The sequence below is a fragment of the Megalobrama amblycephala genome, linkage group LG22 (genome assembly GCF_018812025.1).
Source record: "Megalobrama amblycephala isolate DHTTF-2021 linkage group LG22, ASM1881202v1, whole genome shotgun sequence".
Lineage (NCBI taxonomy): Eukaryota > Metazoa > Chordata > Actinopteri > Cypriniformes > Xenocyprididae > Megalobrama > Megalobrama amblycephala.
The window spans coordinates 17,254,030-17,271,804 of NC_063065.1; the positions used below are offsets into that span (position 1 = coordinate 17,254,030).

Consider the following 17,775-nt stretch of genomic DNA (forward strand, 5'->3'; position numbering starts at 1 on the left):
GAAAATCATAATTTGCACTATCAGAAAGATTTCTTGCTGGAGGGTCATTCCATGTCAAATCAACCAAATTTCAAAAACGTCCCCTTCTCAATTTTTTGATTTTGTAAATATTTTTTTCTGTAGAGAGATGAAAGCCAAAATATTAAATGTCACAGATATATATTTACTGAGTAATCTACTATTTTGTAGAGGGGGGTCAAAATGACAATTTTCACCTGAGATTTGGAGATAAATGACAGGGGAGTAAAAATGACTTTAGAAAGATGGCAGCATCATTATTTTATTTTTTCACAGAGATTGGTAAGTCTGTTAGTAAAATATGTTGACTAGCAATCTTTGTTTCATTATATGCCAACGGTGACCATTCAAAAATGGTCGGCATGCCTGTAAGTTTGCATGCTTGTAACTCAAGAAGTATTAAAGATATCTTAATATCATTTTAGATTCTGGTTCTTAAAGGTGCCCAAGAATGCTTTTTCACAAGATGTAATATAAATCTAAGGTGTCTCATGAATGTGTCTGTGAAGTTTCAGCTCAAAATACCCCATAGATTTTTTTTAATAAATTTTTTTTAACTGCCTATTTTGGGGCATCATTAATTATGCACTGATTTACACTCAACGCCGCCCCTTTAAATGCTCATGCTCCCTGCCAAACGAGCTCTCGACTATATTACAGTGCATTTACAAAGTTCACACAGCTAATATAACCCTCAAATGGATCTTTACAAGATGTTCATCATGCATGCTGTATGCATGCTTCGAATTATGTGAGTAAAGTATTTATTTGGATGTTAACGTTTTATTCTGAGTGAATTTGAGGCTATATGCTCTGTGGATAATGGCTAATGCTACATTGTTGGAGAGATTTATAAAGAATGAAGTTGTGTTTATGCATTATACAGACTGCAAGTGTTTAAAAATGAAAATAGCGACGGCTCTTGTCTCCGTGAATACAGTAATAAACGATGGTGACTTTAACCACATTTAACAGTACATTAGCAAAATGCTAACGACACATTTAGAAAGACAATTTACAAATATCACTAAAAATATCATGTTATCATGGATCATGTCAGTTATTATTGCTCCATCTGCCATTTTTCTCTATTGTTCTTGCTTGCTTACCTAGTCTGATGATTCATCTGTGCACAGATCCAGACGTTACTGGCTTGTGTAATCCCTTAAACATGGGCTGGCATTATGCAAATATTGGGGGCGTACACCCCGACTGTTACGTAACAGTCGGTGTTATGTTGAGATTCGCCTGTTCTTTGGAGGTCGTTTAAACAAATGAGATTTATATAAGAAGGAGGAAACAATGGAGTTTGAGACTCACTGTATGTCATTTCCATGTACTGAACTCTTGTTATTTAACTATGCCGAGGTAAATTAAATTTTTGAATCTAGGGCACCTTTAACTTTTCTTTTGGTATCTTCATTTTAAAGGCCCTCGAATGGTTCAATCCCAGAGATATGGAGATCTTAATGCAGCTCCATGAGTAAATTGGTAAATTGTACACATTTTCAGTGGTCAAAAACCAAATGTAGGTCACTTTGCATACAGCTGATACTTTTTTTTTCTTTTAAAGAGGAATATCTGAAGAGAAACTAATGTTGAAACTAGAAAATATATCTTGTATTTTTCTATCAACTCAATTGCATAGAACATCTGTCTGAGTGCCATAAATATTCCTTTTCCAAAGTTTGCATGCCTATAACTCTAAAAGTATTCAAGATATCTTAATATCCTTCTAGATTCTCATTCTTAATAAACTTTCCTTTTGAAATCTTCATTTTCAAGGCCCTGTGTAGTTCAGTCCCATAGATGTGGGGATCTCAATACAGCTTCATGTTCAAATAGTTGAATTTTACCCATTTTCAGCAGGTAAAATTGTTTGCCTGTTAGCATATAATGAAACAAAGATTGCCAATGTCAATTTTACTAACAGACCTACCAATCTCGGAGTAAAAATAAAATAATGATGCTGCCATCTTTCTAAAGTCATTTTTATACCCGTTCCAAATCTCAGGTGAAAATTGCCATTTTGACTCCCCTCTACAATATAGTGGATTACTCAGTAAATATACATCTGTGACATTTAATATTTTGGCTTCATCACTATTTATGTTTGTCTTTCTACAGATAAAATATTTTAAAAAATCAAAAATTTGAGGCGGAGACTTCTGGTTGAGATGACACTGGAGAATTTTTTTGTATTCCCAAAGCATAATTATGAAACCAAATTTCTGCATTTGTCCTCATTCCTCCACTTACTAAAAATGAGCCCATTTTTTTCCCCCATTTGTGCCCTGCTCTGCCACTTCATTCCCAAAGATTAAAGGGTGGAGGGGGAGAAAGCCGAGCTGGCAGACCCCTGAAGGAGGAGGACTGTCCACCACCTGTAACAAAGAGGAGGAGGACAGCAGACTGAGCAGAAGCTTAAAAACTTTGAACATAGTGGTATGTGGCAAATAACGGCATGGTTCCAAGCACAATGTTATGCCCCAATATCTAACCCTGTTGAAGGCTTTAAAGATGAGTGAAATGTCATAGTGTATATGCATGATATGCTGTGTAATAGGCCATGTGTCAGTGCCCATTTCTTTAGGACACATTCAACCATCTCTGTTGTTTTTGTTGTTCAAAAAGGGTAGTAACTTTGATTCTTTATTTGAACATTCCTCTTACATTCCAAGGGTTTTTTCTTCTTGTCCTGTCATTTGCTTCAGAAAACGGTTGTCTAAACCAGTTTTACTCCTTTAGCAGAGCACATCCTATTTTATCCTTGAATATAGAAGCAGCTCTTCGGGGTTGCAGCAGTGGATGTTTTCCAGCTCCAAGTGAACTATCAAAGGCTCTTGTCTACAGTTTCATTGATCAGTTTTGCCAAGATGCTCTGTTCTCTAATTTCAAGCAAGAAAATGATGTCTAACCTCTAAACTCTGCTTTAATTTGATGTCCATGTCAGAAGTAGAGTTCCTGAAAGCCCTCAGAGCTGTGTCTGGCCTGCAGATGGTTGGATGGAGTGTGGGTTCATGTTATTTCTCCTCTTTTCACAGAGGTGTGAGCTGTGTCCCCACAAAGACGGAGCACTGAAACGAACAGATAATGGAGGTAGGACATCTAACTTCATGCTCACTCTTTTTTACTTTGCACTTGCTGAAGAAAAACCATCACCAGCCTTAGTCCTAATCTACATGTTATTGGTAAAAACAGACTGCAGTTGCTCAAATATAGGCCAGTAGCATAAACATATTTTAACAGTTAACAGTGGGTTTTTACTATTATCTCAAATTCAAAAAGAAAATCTGTCAGACCAATTTTATTGTGAGGTGATAAAATGATGTGAAGCTCTTGAGAGGAACATATGTGCTGATTAGGATGACGCCTTTCTATTTCGACGCCTCTAATGAAAGTCAATGTAAAAAAAAAATGTAGTGAATTGATTTCACTGATATCCTCTGGCAGTTTTAATTATCACAGAAATGCTCCTGTCAAAAGGATATATCATATCTCATCACTAAGCTATTAATTAGTCATTTGTATCTTCATATGTCTCACCTTAAAATAATTTAATTTGGATTTTAGGGAAATTTTCACAATGAATAATTATTTATTTATTTTACCATTTCTTCTTTTACTATCTCAACTTCTTTTGAATGAACCAAAAGTTTGACTTAGTCTTGGAATATTTGTTTTGGCACATAAGGCAGATTTTATCTGCTTAATTTTTTCAGAATAATGGAGCAAAGGGAGTTAGGAAGTGTGCGTGTTTGTCTCACCTTGTTTTTATGGGTGGGCGGTCTCAGCGGGGTCATTGTGAGGCTGAGAGGGGACGACTCTTCTTCATGCTCTGGGTTCACGGCAAGGGCAGCTCAGAGACTGTAAACATGGCATGGGACACAGCTGTGGGACCATGCCCCATCTTTAGGGTGGTGAGCTGTTTAACGGCCATGAGGGAAACATCATTGCCCCAGGCTTATGGTTTAGCTGTTTCAGACCATGTAATCTCTTTTTTTGGCTTGAATTTGTAAAGCCTTTTGAAATTCTTCGAGATAAGCATTCCATGTTTTGCCATTATTTACGAGTAGGAGTGAAGAATTCTGAAACATAAATTTTAGAAAGAGCTTGTTCGAACCAGCAGTGATCTCACAAGTGAGATTTAGGTGTTGCTTTAGAGAAATCTTTACATTTCAGCCAACTGAGGAGTAAAACTCAGCAGCAGTGACCTCCTTGCTCCCCAGACCAGCACATGGAGAGGTTTTTACAGGTGTTGCTACTGTTAAGTTATGCAAACAAGAATAATCCCAAATGAAAACACTGGAGCAGGCGCTTATACCTGGCCTAACAACATGCTGAAACACATGCAAGGAAAATAAAAACTGAAAAACTCATCCCTTCTAAAATGTTCATAGAGCATTTTTGCCTCCCTGCTAGAGGCTTTCAGTATTTACTGTTGCTTTAGTCACAAAGATTTCACTTATTCTGTCTAACTGTCAAATCTGAAGAACAAGATTATTTGAGTACTTTATCCTCAGCTAAAGACATCTTTGACAAATCATTCTTTTTTTTTTTAAAGTGTGCCACCCTTCTGTTTGAGGGGTTTAGAAGTTCTTTGGGGTGTGCTTGGGTTTTATTGCCTGGTTTTATAGGCTTCTGCTGGATTCTTGGAGTGACTTCAAAACAACAAAACCCACCTCCTTGTCCCTTTAGGCTGGGGTCAAAGACAGTTCATGGGTTCACCTTTAAGTTTAGGCCTGTTATTGTGCCCTTGCGCTGGATAAACTGAACTCATTTGCTCATTTCTTTTTGGTAAATTTTGTCTTGATATCAATACCATCTGCTCTCTTTTACAAAAATATTGTGGAATATGGTCATTAAATCTAAATCAGCTCAGTTTAGGGGTTTTGTGGTAAAAAGACAGTTGATGTGGGGAAAAAGTTTAGTAGTAGTAGTAGTAGTAGTCTGAAATTTATGATATAATATTTATGTAGTGTGCATGTGGCTGACACCCTATGGTTCAACACTTGGTCTAGACGCTAGGCAGGAGAGAATATGCCTCTGCCTCTTCCAGTCCTGGGTATTTCGTCTTTGCGGTCACACTCAGCCCACATGCTTTAATAAGTGTTTTTCACACTGTGGAGGAAGCCAGGCGTGCCCCATAGGCATGACTGTAAGCAAACAAATGAACGTAGACTTTTTTAAAAAAAAAAAGACAAAATGTTTGTGACAGTCAGCAGACACACATATTCAATTTAAATGCTTCTTTTATGGCATTATCCATATTTTTTAACTATCATAATTTTAATTATTATTAATTAATGATACATTTAAATGTTATATTTAATTGTTTTTATAGTAAAAATTACTTTATTGTATTTAATTGATTTTTTTTTTTGTTTAAAAAAATGTTTAGCTTATCATTTATTTATTTAGCCATTTGATTGGTATTTTTTAAGCACACTTTTTTATGCAGTTAAGCCCATTTCCATCTTCAAAACAAGTTCCCATAAAAATAAAGTAATAATTTAATCTTAGCATTTTATGTAACATCTACTGATCATCTGTCATGTGTCTTGTTTAGGTTGGGCCCATGTGGTTTGTGCTCTTTATATCCCAGAAGTGGAGTTCGCTAATGTATCCACCATGGAGCCTATTGTGCTTCAGTCTGTCCCCCATGAACGTTATAACAAGGTAAGTTCCCTAACCTCTGAAAGACAAACGCTTATAGTTTGGATATCAATCGAAAAGCAAAGGCTCAACATAAGAGCCTCATAAATCAGCTCAACAATGTAAACAGTATGCGTGTAAGGAGTTTAGGCCTATACTGTGAATGTGTTTTCTTAAGGGACCAAGTGCTACATTTATCAATCTTGTATAAACATAGAATGTTGCCATTAATTATACTCCAAAGCTGAATGAAGGAAAAGATCCATGTTATGGGAATTTACACTTGCGGCCTGAAATGACAAGAAAAATCCATACTTATGTGTCATTGAATTTCCTAATCCATCATTGAAAACCTGGAAATATTAGAGAATTTTTAAAGTTGGCTACAAATGATTTTTATATTCAGTATCCATTAAACTCGAATGACTTGAAAATGACTTATACAGCTGATGTTCTGATGGGGTCTGGGATACTTGCAAGTGTAGGTTTTTTTTTTGCAAATTGGATACTTGTGCATAACTGTAATTCAAAACTAAATTTGCAAAGTCCAAATGTTTAGATGTTAGCTTAACTTTTTTGCTCAACCATGAGGGTATAGAAAACAATGTTTGATAGTACCAATGGGATATGCCATGACACAGTTCTTTCATTTTTCATTTGAAAACCTAATTACGTTTTGTTTTCTATGGATGCCCTTCAATGCAGTAGATAAGTAAAATACAATCAGTTAGTGTTGTATGATTTGGATTCAGTACTGTGTCTGATGACTCGCAGGACTAAGGAGCCAAGTTTAATCTCATGCTTGAAATAGTGGGTTTAAAATCTGGGATAAAATAGATTCAGCTCTGTTGGTAATTGAGTCCTCACTGTGAGCCAATTTAAAATGGCATGGTTATCACTTGCCTAATAATCGAGGCGCTGGGAAGGGCGGCTTCTGAGAGACTTGTTAAATTGGTAGAGCCTTCACGCTAAACAAGCTGTGGGCTGTGTAGCAATGCATTATATACCATAATAACTGCTTTCTGTATGTGAGGAATCACTTTGGTGACTGTTTTTTCTTTCTAGACGTGCTACATCTGTGAGGAACAGGGCCGTGAGAGCAAAGCTGCTACTGGAGCCTGCATGACATGCAACAAACATGGATGCCGACAGGCCTTTCATGTCACATGGTGAGTTGCAGTGCCCTAATATTCCAGCTAAATGTCCTCATAAGCATGTTAATATACTCAATTATGCCATCTGTTAAATAATAGCAATGTTAACTATAAACTTCCCTTTAATTGAATGAAATATAATTTAATTGTATAACAAATAGTTGAAATAAAACTGTTTTTAATCTGTATTGTGTACAGGCTTTTTAATAATGCTTTTTTTATTTGTCTTTGAATGTAGCGCTCAGCTTGCTGGGTTGTTGTGTGAAGAACAGGGGTCAGATGCTGATAATGTGAAATACTGTGGATACTGCAAGTACCATTACAGCAAACTGGTATGAATCTGTTTTTTTCTAAACTATACTATACTAACTCTAACACCTTGACACAAAGCACCGCTGCTGCAGAACCCACAGCATTTATGCCTTTAATCACTGATATTACAGAAATTGTCAATTTGTATTAAAACATTTATGACATCTAGGCTGAGTATAAATAAAAGTTGCAGTACCGGAAACAACTGTTTTCAACTGTTATAATAATAATAATAAGAAGAAGAAGAAATGTTTCAGCATATTATAATGATTTCTGAAGGATCGTGTGACACTGAAGACTACACTCTGTTCCAAATTATTATGCAAGTGAGATATCAGTAGGATTTCAGTACAATAAACGTTCAGATTTTAGTTTTTCTAAGAAAGTGTTTGTTTGTTTGTTTGTTTGTTTGTTTATTTATCCATGTCTTTTTAGATAACTGGTATCAATCTCAGACAAAATAATTTGCCAGGTCTACTTAGGTAAATGGAAACCCTACTTAGAGGTTGTTCCACATTATTAACCAATTCACAGTTCTCATGCAATATGGGGAAGAAGAAAGATCTTTCATGAAAAGCATGAAATGGTGCAATGTTGTGCAAAAGGCATGAAAACAACTAATATTGTGTGAAAACTAAATGGAGATTATCGAATTATCATAAGATTTGTGAGCGATTTAGAGCACAGCAGAACTCGGTCAGATAAATGCTTATTAAGGAAAGTTCCTGTCAAAAAAATTAATTGTAGGGCAGCTATAAAAAAAAAAAAAAAGCCAGTGTTGAGCAGCAAACAGGTATTTGAAGCTCCTGGTGTCTCTGGAGTCTCAAGAAACTCTCCATGCAGGCTGGTAGTTGTGCGTAAAGATGCATTTCAGCCACCACTAACCAAACCTCACAAAGAGAAACATTTACAGTGGGTTTAGAAATGCATAAAGACTAATTTTTAAATAGTTTTATTCACTGACGAATGCCGTACTATAATGGATGGTCTAAATGGATGGATTTTTGGGTGGATGGTGAATGCCCACCACGTTCCATCAAGACTGCAATGTCAGCAGGGAGCTGGTGGGTGATGATTTGAGCTGGAATATTGGGAAATGAGATGGAAGGTCCCTTTAGGGTCTCTGAGGGTGTCAAAATTACTTAAGATATGTGGAGTTCGTAACTGACCATTTTCAGCTCTGGTATAAAAAGAAGTATAGTGCTTTCTGAAATACAATGCACTATCCCATGCTGCAAAAAACACCACAGCAATAAAACGGTTTGAAAATGTATTTCTACACCCACTGTAAATGTTTCTCTTTGTGAGGTTTGGTTAGTGGTGGCTAAAATGCAATTTTACACACAACTGCCAGCCAGCATGGAGAGGTTCTCAAGACTCCAGAGACCCCAGCAGCTTCAAATACCTGTTTGCTGCTCAACACTGGCTTTTTTATAGCTGCCCTTTTAATACGATTAATTTTTTTGACAGGAACTCCATAATAAGCCTTTATCTGACCGATGTTTTCATGCCTTTTGCACAACATTGCACCATTTCATGCTTTTCATCTTCAGAAAGATCTTTCTTCCTCCCCATATTGCATGAGAACTGTGACTTGCTTAATAATGTGAAACAACCTCTAATTAGGGTTTCCATAGATCTGGCAAATTATTTTGTCTGAGATTGATATCTAAAAAGACATGGATAAATAAATAAACAAACAAACAAACAAACACTTTCTTAGAAAAACTAAAAACTGAATGTTTATTGTACTGAAATCCTACTGATATGTCACTTGCATAATAATTTGGAACACAGTGTAGAGTAATGGCTGCTGAAAATTCAGCTTTGCTATCGCAGGAATAAATTACATTTTAAAATATTAAAATGGTTATAAATTTGTAACAATATTTCACAATGTTACGGTTTACTGCACTTATGCTCATCAAGTCTGCATTTATTTGATCAAAAGAGAAAAATTTTAGGGTGCTTTCCACACTTGGTTTAATTGCCTGGTCCGAACCAGAGTTCGATTGCTCCCCCCTCTTCCCCTGCCACATCTGGATTGTTCACATTATATTATTTGGCTCGAACCGTGGTGCGTTTGCGCAATCAAAGCAGTTTAACCCTGTTGCATGGTACTGAAGATGCAGGAGAAGGTGGCAAAATGCATAGTGTTGCTCACCTTTTATGTTTTATATTTAGATTTTCTTCAAAGCATTAGTAACGGCACTTGTGTCTATCTATCTGTCACCAAACACAGATTTATCGAATCATACATCATCAATAGCGTTTCACTGCTGCAATTTCGTATAATTTGGATTCATTGACCCCCAGACCAACCTTTTATAGGAAGACTTGGGCTCGGTTCCCCGGTGCGCACCTTAGTTCGGAAAACCGCGTTCACGTCATCTAAACGAACTGAACTCTGACATCAATGGAACCCATGTGGGCACCAGAAGTGCTTGTGTGAAAGCACCCTTACAGACCCCAGACCTTTAGACGGGAGTGCATATGTTGGTTTTCCCATAAATTACATGTGTTTTACTATTAAATTAGTATTTGATGGTCATCGTTTGTGACTCTTGTCATTAGTGCTTCATATATTGAGGTATACTTCATGTCTCTAGTGCATTTCCAAAGCACTCGAGTGACTGATTTTTACATTCATCAATACGTGAATCATGTCGAGCACATCCTTGTGACCATGTCATCATCGTTCAAGCTGTTATTACGCATCCTGAATCGCACGTGAACTCACCAGGATTTCGAAAAAGACACTCCCTCATCTGGAATATCTCTCATTTCTCGATTGTCTGGCACTCCTGGTCCAATTACAGCTGCTGAAAGCTGAGCTGTGGCATAAGCCCCCCGTCCACCCCCAGTGGCCCCTGCCGCCCCCACCTCGATCTCCCTCAAACCCTTTAACCCCTTAATCTCATTGACAATCAACAGCAACTCACTGGACCTTTGTCTGTGGCTCTCCTTTCCTCTCTTTCCCATCTTCCCCCCTCTTTCCTGCATTTCCCCCTTCACTCTGTCTTAATACCCCTCTCAGAAAAAGAGGGCTAAGATTTCAGAGAGATACAGGGACTGCCCAGTGGCAGCTCTCGGTGACAGCATAACGGCCTGTGGTTTTCCGTCCAGCTTTGCTCGGTCCTTAGTGTGCTTGTGGGCTTCGGTCTGTGTGTGTATGTATGTGTGTGTGTGGCAAGGGGTTTTACTCACTCCAGCCCTAGAGCTACACTGAGCTTTAGAGCCACAGCCCCCTGCTGCTTCTCAGATTCGTGCTGTGTGTGTGTCTATCCTCCCACTCAACAAAGGCTTCTCAGATACTGCTAGTCCTCTACAGGTTTTCTGAGTGAGGGGCTGGAGGCAGGGCTAGCGCTTTGTGATGTTCTCATAGGGGATTGTAATGAGTTGAGGATGGAGGGATAGTGATGTTTATTTATGTATACACCATTTTATTTCATTCAGGCACTTATGACTACTCTGGTTACTGTTGAATAGACTCTAGAGTCAGAGTATTTCATGTTTTTTTTTTTTTTCTCTCTCTCTCTTTCCCCCCCCAAATTGGTTAGTGTTGTGATTTTATTCATTCATTCATATTTTACACGTTTTTTCATGGTTTCAGTTGGGCTTTTTGGCATCAGTGGTTTTCAAATATATAAATATATATTTATATAATTACATTTTTTAAGTATTTAAATATACACTACTGTTTAAAAGTTTGTGGGTCAGTGAGATTTTTTTTTATACTTGTATTCAACAATGATGCATTAAACTGATCTAAAGTGACAGCAAAAAATATAAAAAAAAATTAATGATGTCCTTCTAAATTTTCTATTCATCAAAGAATTCTGGAAAAAAAGTATCAACAGTTTCCACAGAAGCATTGAGCAGCATATTGTCATCATTTATAATAAAAAAGAAAAATATGAAACATAAATAAATGTTTCATATTTTTCTTTTTTATTATAAATGTTAACAATATGCTGCACCAAATCAGCATATTAGAATGACTGATTGAAGACTGGAGTAATGGCTGCTGAAAATGTAACTTTGCCACGACAGAAATAAATTACATTTTGAAATATAAATAGAAAATGGTTATTTAAATGTTGATTTTTTACTGTATTTATTTACTGTATTTATCAAATAAATAACTTTTCAAAAATATTTTTAAAAAAAATCTTACCGACTCCAATGTTTTGAATGGTAGTGTGTATTTACGTTATTATATATTTGTATACATTTTTTTGTCTCCCATTTTGTCAGAATAAAATGACAATACGGTGCTTGTTTTGTTTGTTGTCATCCATTGTGGTTGTAGCTCTATTGTACATGACAGCATGATGTTTCTGCAGGATGTACCATGTCTCCCTGTCACCATGTTAATGGACTGACAACATCAGCACAGTCTCTTGGATTAATAGTTCAATAGCTGGCTACTAACCCCTGACTTTTCCATGTAGGTCTTTGTTTCAGTGGGCTGCTGGTAAACAAAGACCATTTTGTGACCTGAGGTTTTTTGTGGCATTTGTTGTCAAAAGCTGCTTTAGAAATGTGGCATATTTTACCAAGATTTTTTTTTTTTTTAAATAAATGCTATAAAATTGGATAAATTACTAGGCCAAATTAAAATTGTGTTGGAAAATGTAATATAATGGTTGGTCAGTTTGGATGTAAAGTTCATGCATCATGGTTTTTTTTCTTTCTTCTTCTTTATATATTTTTTCCTTAATATAAAATCAGCCGTTTCTGTTGGTACATGGAGAATGTTGTTGACTTGTAGTTGTATAGAGAAATCAAATATAAGTAACTATATCAAGGTATTCTTTGGCTTTCCTGAACTACATTTCCATACGTAAAATATAGGGATGCACCGATATGAACATTTTGGCCGATACGATAATTCTTTATATTTGAAAGCCGATAACCGGTATATTGGCTGATATATAAAAATTTGGATATAGATTTGGTTTTTGAGAGCCTGATTACAAAGGCACAAGTTTCACCATTAAAAGCCATGGCCCATGTACATGATTATAATGTTCTCATTATAATTTTATTTAGCCTATATGACAGAATTGCGCTTAACTTGTTTTTTCTTTTTGAAGTGACTCCGATCATATTTCAAGCAATTCAAATCCATCATGGTGAACTGTGTGCATCTGAAGTGTCTCAGCTGTATGAAATAATCCATTATTTATCAGCTTTAATATATCGGCCAAATTTCGTCCGAAACTGATATGGTGGCCGATATATCGTGCATCCCTAGTGAAATAGCCTTGGATGTTGGCATTGCATTAAAACAAACAAACAAACATTACCATAGGTCGACTTGAAGAGCTCATGCAAGTTGCTTTTGATGGAGTAACCATTTAAAAAAAAAAAAAAAAAAATCAAGACAATGTTTTTTTTTTTCCACCTTCTTTTTCCGTAATTGTCTTTTGTTTCCTTTGTCTCAGTAAGGGCTATTTTCTTTGCTGCTAGAAGAGAGAGAAGTGAGAAATAGGAAAAAAAGGTAACTGGACAGATTTTAATGGTAACTCGAAGTTCCTTTTTCACCTTTTAGAGAAGGAGCAAAGGCCGTGGTAGTAGGGCTCAAAGCTTAAGTGATTCTTCCACTCACTCTTTGGATAAGCACCATGACAAGGAAAAGAAGGTAAGGCAGCCTCCAGATCTACCTCACTTCCTGCCATGTGTGATTGATGCCCCCCTCCTCACGACTTCAGACTATGAGGTAAACGAACAAAACCAAAACTCTTGTTTGTCCGAAATATGCAAATTGAACGAGCCACTGTCACCCTGTGCCGACCCTCACATGCACACTTTTTATATCCCACAGAGCTTTTAATGCAATGGGAGGGAGAAGAGTGCCTTTTTATCACTCAAAGTGATTAGTATTTTGATGCTGCCACAAATTATCAACATAAAGAGAGCTGTATGCATAGAAAAACATCCGTCATGGCCATTAGTTCCACAGAGTATGTTTAATCAGTATTTATAGGTAGTGTAGTCATTTGTTCCACTAATTTTCTATACGCAGCCATACCAAATGAAACATGTAGCGTTATTAGCCCTGCTCGCCTTCCCATTTAATTCAATTAAGCGTAGGTCCTGTAACATGGCCTCATATCAATAAATGGGTATGTAACAGCAGAAGACGATCCGTAGTGCGTGTAAAAAAAAAAAAACGTTTGATTGTGCCTCTTGTCTGTATTTTTCTCTTCTTACTGTAATAATGATGGTATTTAAAATGCTAATCCAGCAGACCTCATAGTGTGAAATGTGTGGAGGAGCTCATCACATTTATCCATCGTCATTGATAATTTTCTGCCTGTCCCTAAGCAGCTCCCACTGGCCACATATTTCAAACGCTCAGCCTCTGTACAGCCATCTTAATCAGCGATAGCTTGCCTGATTTGTTCTGTTTGAACCGGGTCATTAAAATGGCTCTCAGTGTTGATTTAACATTTATTTAACTGTTTTGTCGTTTTCTTCAGTTTTTGAAGTTTGTTGGAAGGATTTGCATTTATTTATTATTTTAATGGTCTGTTGTCAAACCTTTTTTATTTTTTGTCTTCATTTAATAATTTTGCTTAATAGTTGTTTTTCAACTATGATATAATTTTGACATTTTATCTTTTTTTTTTTATATCCCCTTGAAATTTAAAAAAAGTGATAATTGTGGATTTTTGCTATTCTGCAAGCTTACCAACGTACATAAAGTCAGTTCAATTGTAAAGTGCATGCATTTTTGTATGTATATATCATTTTTTTTTAAGTTGCAATTTAAAACAAGTTCATTATTTTGATTATTAAAGATCATTTTAAAGTAATGTGAAGAAAGTATTAGACTATGTATTGCGTTCATGTACTTAAATGTAAATCTGAATGCTCACAATAGTAAGATGAGCACTTACAGTGCGGAGTACAGGTTAGACATTGAGGCTGTTGGTTATTTGACACAAATTCTCTAATTATTTGAATTGGTTTGAATGAGTTTGCATTGGAAATGCATACTAAAATGGAGTGGATGGTGCTCTTTTAAGCTGCTCAAAGACCGACTGTGCAGCCTGTGTAATCTAGGTCAGCAAAAGATTAAATATGAGATGCCATTTAAAGCAGTTTCTCCCAGAATTATTCTGATATTTAACTTCTTGGCCTTATTCTGCATCGAGAGGGGTTGACATGAACAATGATTCGGGTTGGAGCTGTATTCTTGAAGATCGTGTTGTGAAGTGCTCTGTGCTCCGCCATGGCTATTGTTACGACGCCTGATTTGCATTAGCAAAGGGGGCCCATCCCCCTTACTCCACATTCCCAGGTCAAAGGTCGGGGGGCTCAGATGTATACCTAGCTAATTCCAAACCCCAGGGCCAAACAACAATAGAGGCTAAAAGCTTCTCAATTTGCAGCTAGTTCAGATGTGCTCTGAGAGGCCGTCGAGAGCGGCATCTGGGAATAAAATGATGTTTTCAATCTCTCTTCCTTCTCCTGCCTCACATATCTTAAATTCTAATCTGTTTGGGATTTTAGCTTTGTTTTCTGGATGATTAGTTTTTTTTGTTTTGTATTTAAACTTTTTTTATTTTTAAGATTTATTATATTTATTCATTTCCGTAGTTGAATTTTAATACTTAGCCTGAAGCCTCGGGAGTAATTTCTTTGTTCGCCCTGAAAGAGATTTGCTACATTTCACTAATCTGCTGAAGGCATTGATGAATTATGATAAATGCCTTGGCATTTGTTCTCTCTTTTGCAGTCACCTCTGCCTGAACTATTCATCTTTGTATAATTAAGATAACTGTCGTCTTATGTCAAACTCTTGCAAGATGTTTGTCAGAAATTTAATTAGACCAGTAAGCAGCAGTTCATACCTGCATTTTGTCATTACATAAGGGTCTATGTATCTAGATGGTTTCAGTTTATTTATTTGATGGAATTAAGATGAATTTTATGGTGTGTATTTTTCTTTTTTTCACATTCATAATCAAAGCCAAGTAGTGACATGATTTTTTTTATCTCATATAACACTGTCTTGTCAACACTTTTAGAAACAATGTTAATTAAGACTAAGAGTCTTGTCTTTGCATCCTTTCAAAATTATCAATTTTCTTGGAGAGCAAATGTGGCATAACAAAGCTTTGTAATTTTTTAAAATGCACTTATATTTTTAATATTGTCACTATTAATAAACTTGCCATTTTTTGTTAAAATGATGTGGTTTGCAGCATAAGCAAATAATTTTTAAGTACAACACAAACAGTGACATTTGTTTTAGATATATAGGTTGCAGATGAAAACCAATAGCAATGCGTATTCAATACAAATACAATCTTTTCCAACCATTAAAAAAATTCCCAGGGTGCTTATTCAACACCTTCATTTCAAGTGTGTATGATTTTTCTGTTCTAAGAAAATGACATTTAAAATGGTATATGTTGGAAAATAGTAAATGGCGTAAAAGAAGCAGAAGCTCATTTTCATTTTCATTGAAAAACTTGAGCCTGAGGGCCTCTGGAATTGTCACCGCCACTTGCACAGAGAAGTAGCGTAAACCGTTATGTTCAGAATAATTGACAATTCTAACTGAGACAATGGCTGGAAGATGATCGAAAGGGCAAAAAAAAAAAAAAAAAAAAAAAAAAGATAGACGTTTGTATATCGCTCCAGTGGGGAATGTGTAAATATTCTGTACGAATGGTTCAGGATCACTGCATATTTTTACAGCCATGCTCTTAAGAACAGAAACGGAGAGGTTGGAGGTGTTCGATTGGAGTGCGAGGTGTAAATTTGTTCACGCTCCCGTTTCTCGGGCGCAAATAGAGCTGTGTGGAGCGTGGCACTAGACTGGGGTGTAAATTAAGCTGCAGTAGACTCTGGTCAGGCCTGCAATGTGAAACCTTTCCCATCCAGAGGAATACCCTTGATTTTTCTTTACAGGAAGGTCTTCATGAGATGTGATTTATCAGATCTTCATCTCCTTGCCGGGTTTGAATGCATGCCAAACGATTGACTTGTTCAGAATGGGACTTTCATTGTTTCTTCTTTTTGCGTTTCCTGTCTTTCTGTCTTTTTGTTTTCAGAAATTACAGTCTAGGCTAAAGTCCCTGCCAAGCTGTGCTGGCTTCAGTCAAAACCTTTGCTGTACCAACTTCATTAAGGTTTTTTTTTGTTGTTGTTGTTTCATCACAGAAACATAAAGAAAGAGATCGCCACAAACCAAAGCACAAAAAGTCTTTGGAACTGTCGCCTTCCCTGGTTCCAGCACTGATGGTGACCTCTGAGAAGGTGAGTCCACACCTGTCTTATAGACTAGGATTGATGTCTGAGAGTTTGTTAAATGTTAATAATAAAAAAAGTGCATTCTAAGCCTTTTTGTCCGTGTGTGCATTTCCTTCTTGGCCGCAGAGCTACAACAGCAGCAGTGGCGGAAGTGTCTCCTCCATCTCCTCCACTCAGAAGCGACTGGATGACAGCGGAGGCCGTTTCACCAATGCCAACTTCCAGGAAGTTCCATCTCACTCCAGTTCCAGTTCCAAGGATGGCGGCTCCTCGGATGGCAAGAGCTCAGACGGCAAAAGCAAGAAGGCCAGCAGTCATGGCACCAGCTCAAGCTCGGGGTCCAGGGGCCGCAAGTCCGCGCCGAGCAAACCCCACGGTCCTGTGGTCACCACTGCGACTTCATCCACGGCCCCCTCCTCAACCAGTCCTTTTCAGCAAGGTGAGACTTTCAAACATGCCACCTTCACTTTCCCTCCAGATTGTTGATGAAGTAAATTGGTAAACACCCTCTCCATGGATCTATATTGAGCGGCCAGATTCAAGTCTCATGTCGACTTCCTGAGTGTGACGTTTTGGGTCTGTTGTGACAGAGCTGGATGGAAGCCAGAAGCCGTAATCTTGGCATGTGTGTGCGATAAGGCTGTCGTCTGGCTGGCTGCCGCTGTAATGTGGAGCGGCGAGTCTTTCCGAACTTGCAGTGCTTGTGGGTGGCGTCTGTGTGTGTGTGAGTGTTTATGTGTGTTATGAGGGAGTTTGGGAGTCAGAGGAGAAGCATGTTCCCTTCCTTTCTGCTATCAAGCCGTGATGGAGGGATTGAAGCAGAGGTCACGTCTGGAAAATTCAGACTAATCATTAATGTGTCAAAGTGCGGCAGGGGCCTCCTCGCTGGAGTTGCGTGCAAACTTCAGGGAACCCTGGAAGAAGAAACAATGCAGTGTTTTCTCAGCAGAGCACAATGAGATCAAAAGATGTTGGAGATTAACTATGAAGTCTAATCTTCTGACTGAGAATTTGTCATATTGTCTGGGCTGTTGTGACAACACCTGACACAGACCCTGCCGCACAACTGATGTAATATCCCAAGTATATGAGCGAGATTACAATATCAGCAATCTTTTATTAAATTGAGCCCTTTGTGTTTGACAATAACAGAGAGCTGTGGTAATATGTAAAGTTTTATATATTGCCACTTATGTGAATCTTGTTGATATAAGAACGGCAGATAAAAAGTAATATTCTTTGAGGCAGGATTTAAGATTTTAAGTTAAGTCGTCTCTCTTTTCAGACAGATTTTGCTTTTCTTCAGGCAGTAAATGGATAGTAGTGTTCAATCTAGGATCCAGCAATAAGATATTGCAGGACT

The 17,775-nt window shown here is 37.2% G+C and overlaps 1 protein-coding gene across 9 annotated transcripts in view; it reads left to right on the forward strand.

Moving 5' to 3' along the window:
• Nucleotides 1-17,775, forward strand: part of mllt10 (MLLT10 histone lysine methyltransferase DOT1L cofactor) — a 53,116-nt gene that overhangs the window by 7,161 nt on the left and 28,180 nt on the right. For 5 of the 9 annotated variants that reach the window (XM_048174997.1, XM_048174992.1, XM_048174990.1 and 2 more), the window contains exons 3-10: nucleotides 2,338-2,463; nucleotides 3,063-3,117; nucleotides 5,588-5,697; nucleotides 6,739-6,842; nucleotides 7,066-7,159; nucleotides 12,697-12,786; nucleotides 16,323-16,418; nucleotides 16,539-16,851. In XM_048174997.1, coding sequence (XP_048030954.1) covers nucleotides 2,338-2,463; nucleotides 3,063-3,117; nucleotides 5,588-5,697; nucleotides 6,739-6,842; nucleotides 7,066-7,159; nucleotides 12,697-12,786; nucleotides 16,323-16,418; nucleotides 16,539-16,851 — 988 coding nt within the window. The remainder of the gene's footprint in view (nucleotides 1-2,337; nucleotides 2,464-3,062; nucleotides 3,118-5,587; nucleotides 5,698-6,738; nucleotides 6,843-7,065; nucleotides 7,160-12,696; nucleotides 12,787-16,322; nucleotides 16,419-16,538; nucleotides 16,852-17,775) is intronic. The other 4 variants (XM_048174993.1, XM_048174994.1, XM_048174995.1 and 1 more) reach the window with 4 other exon arrangements.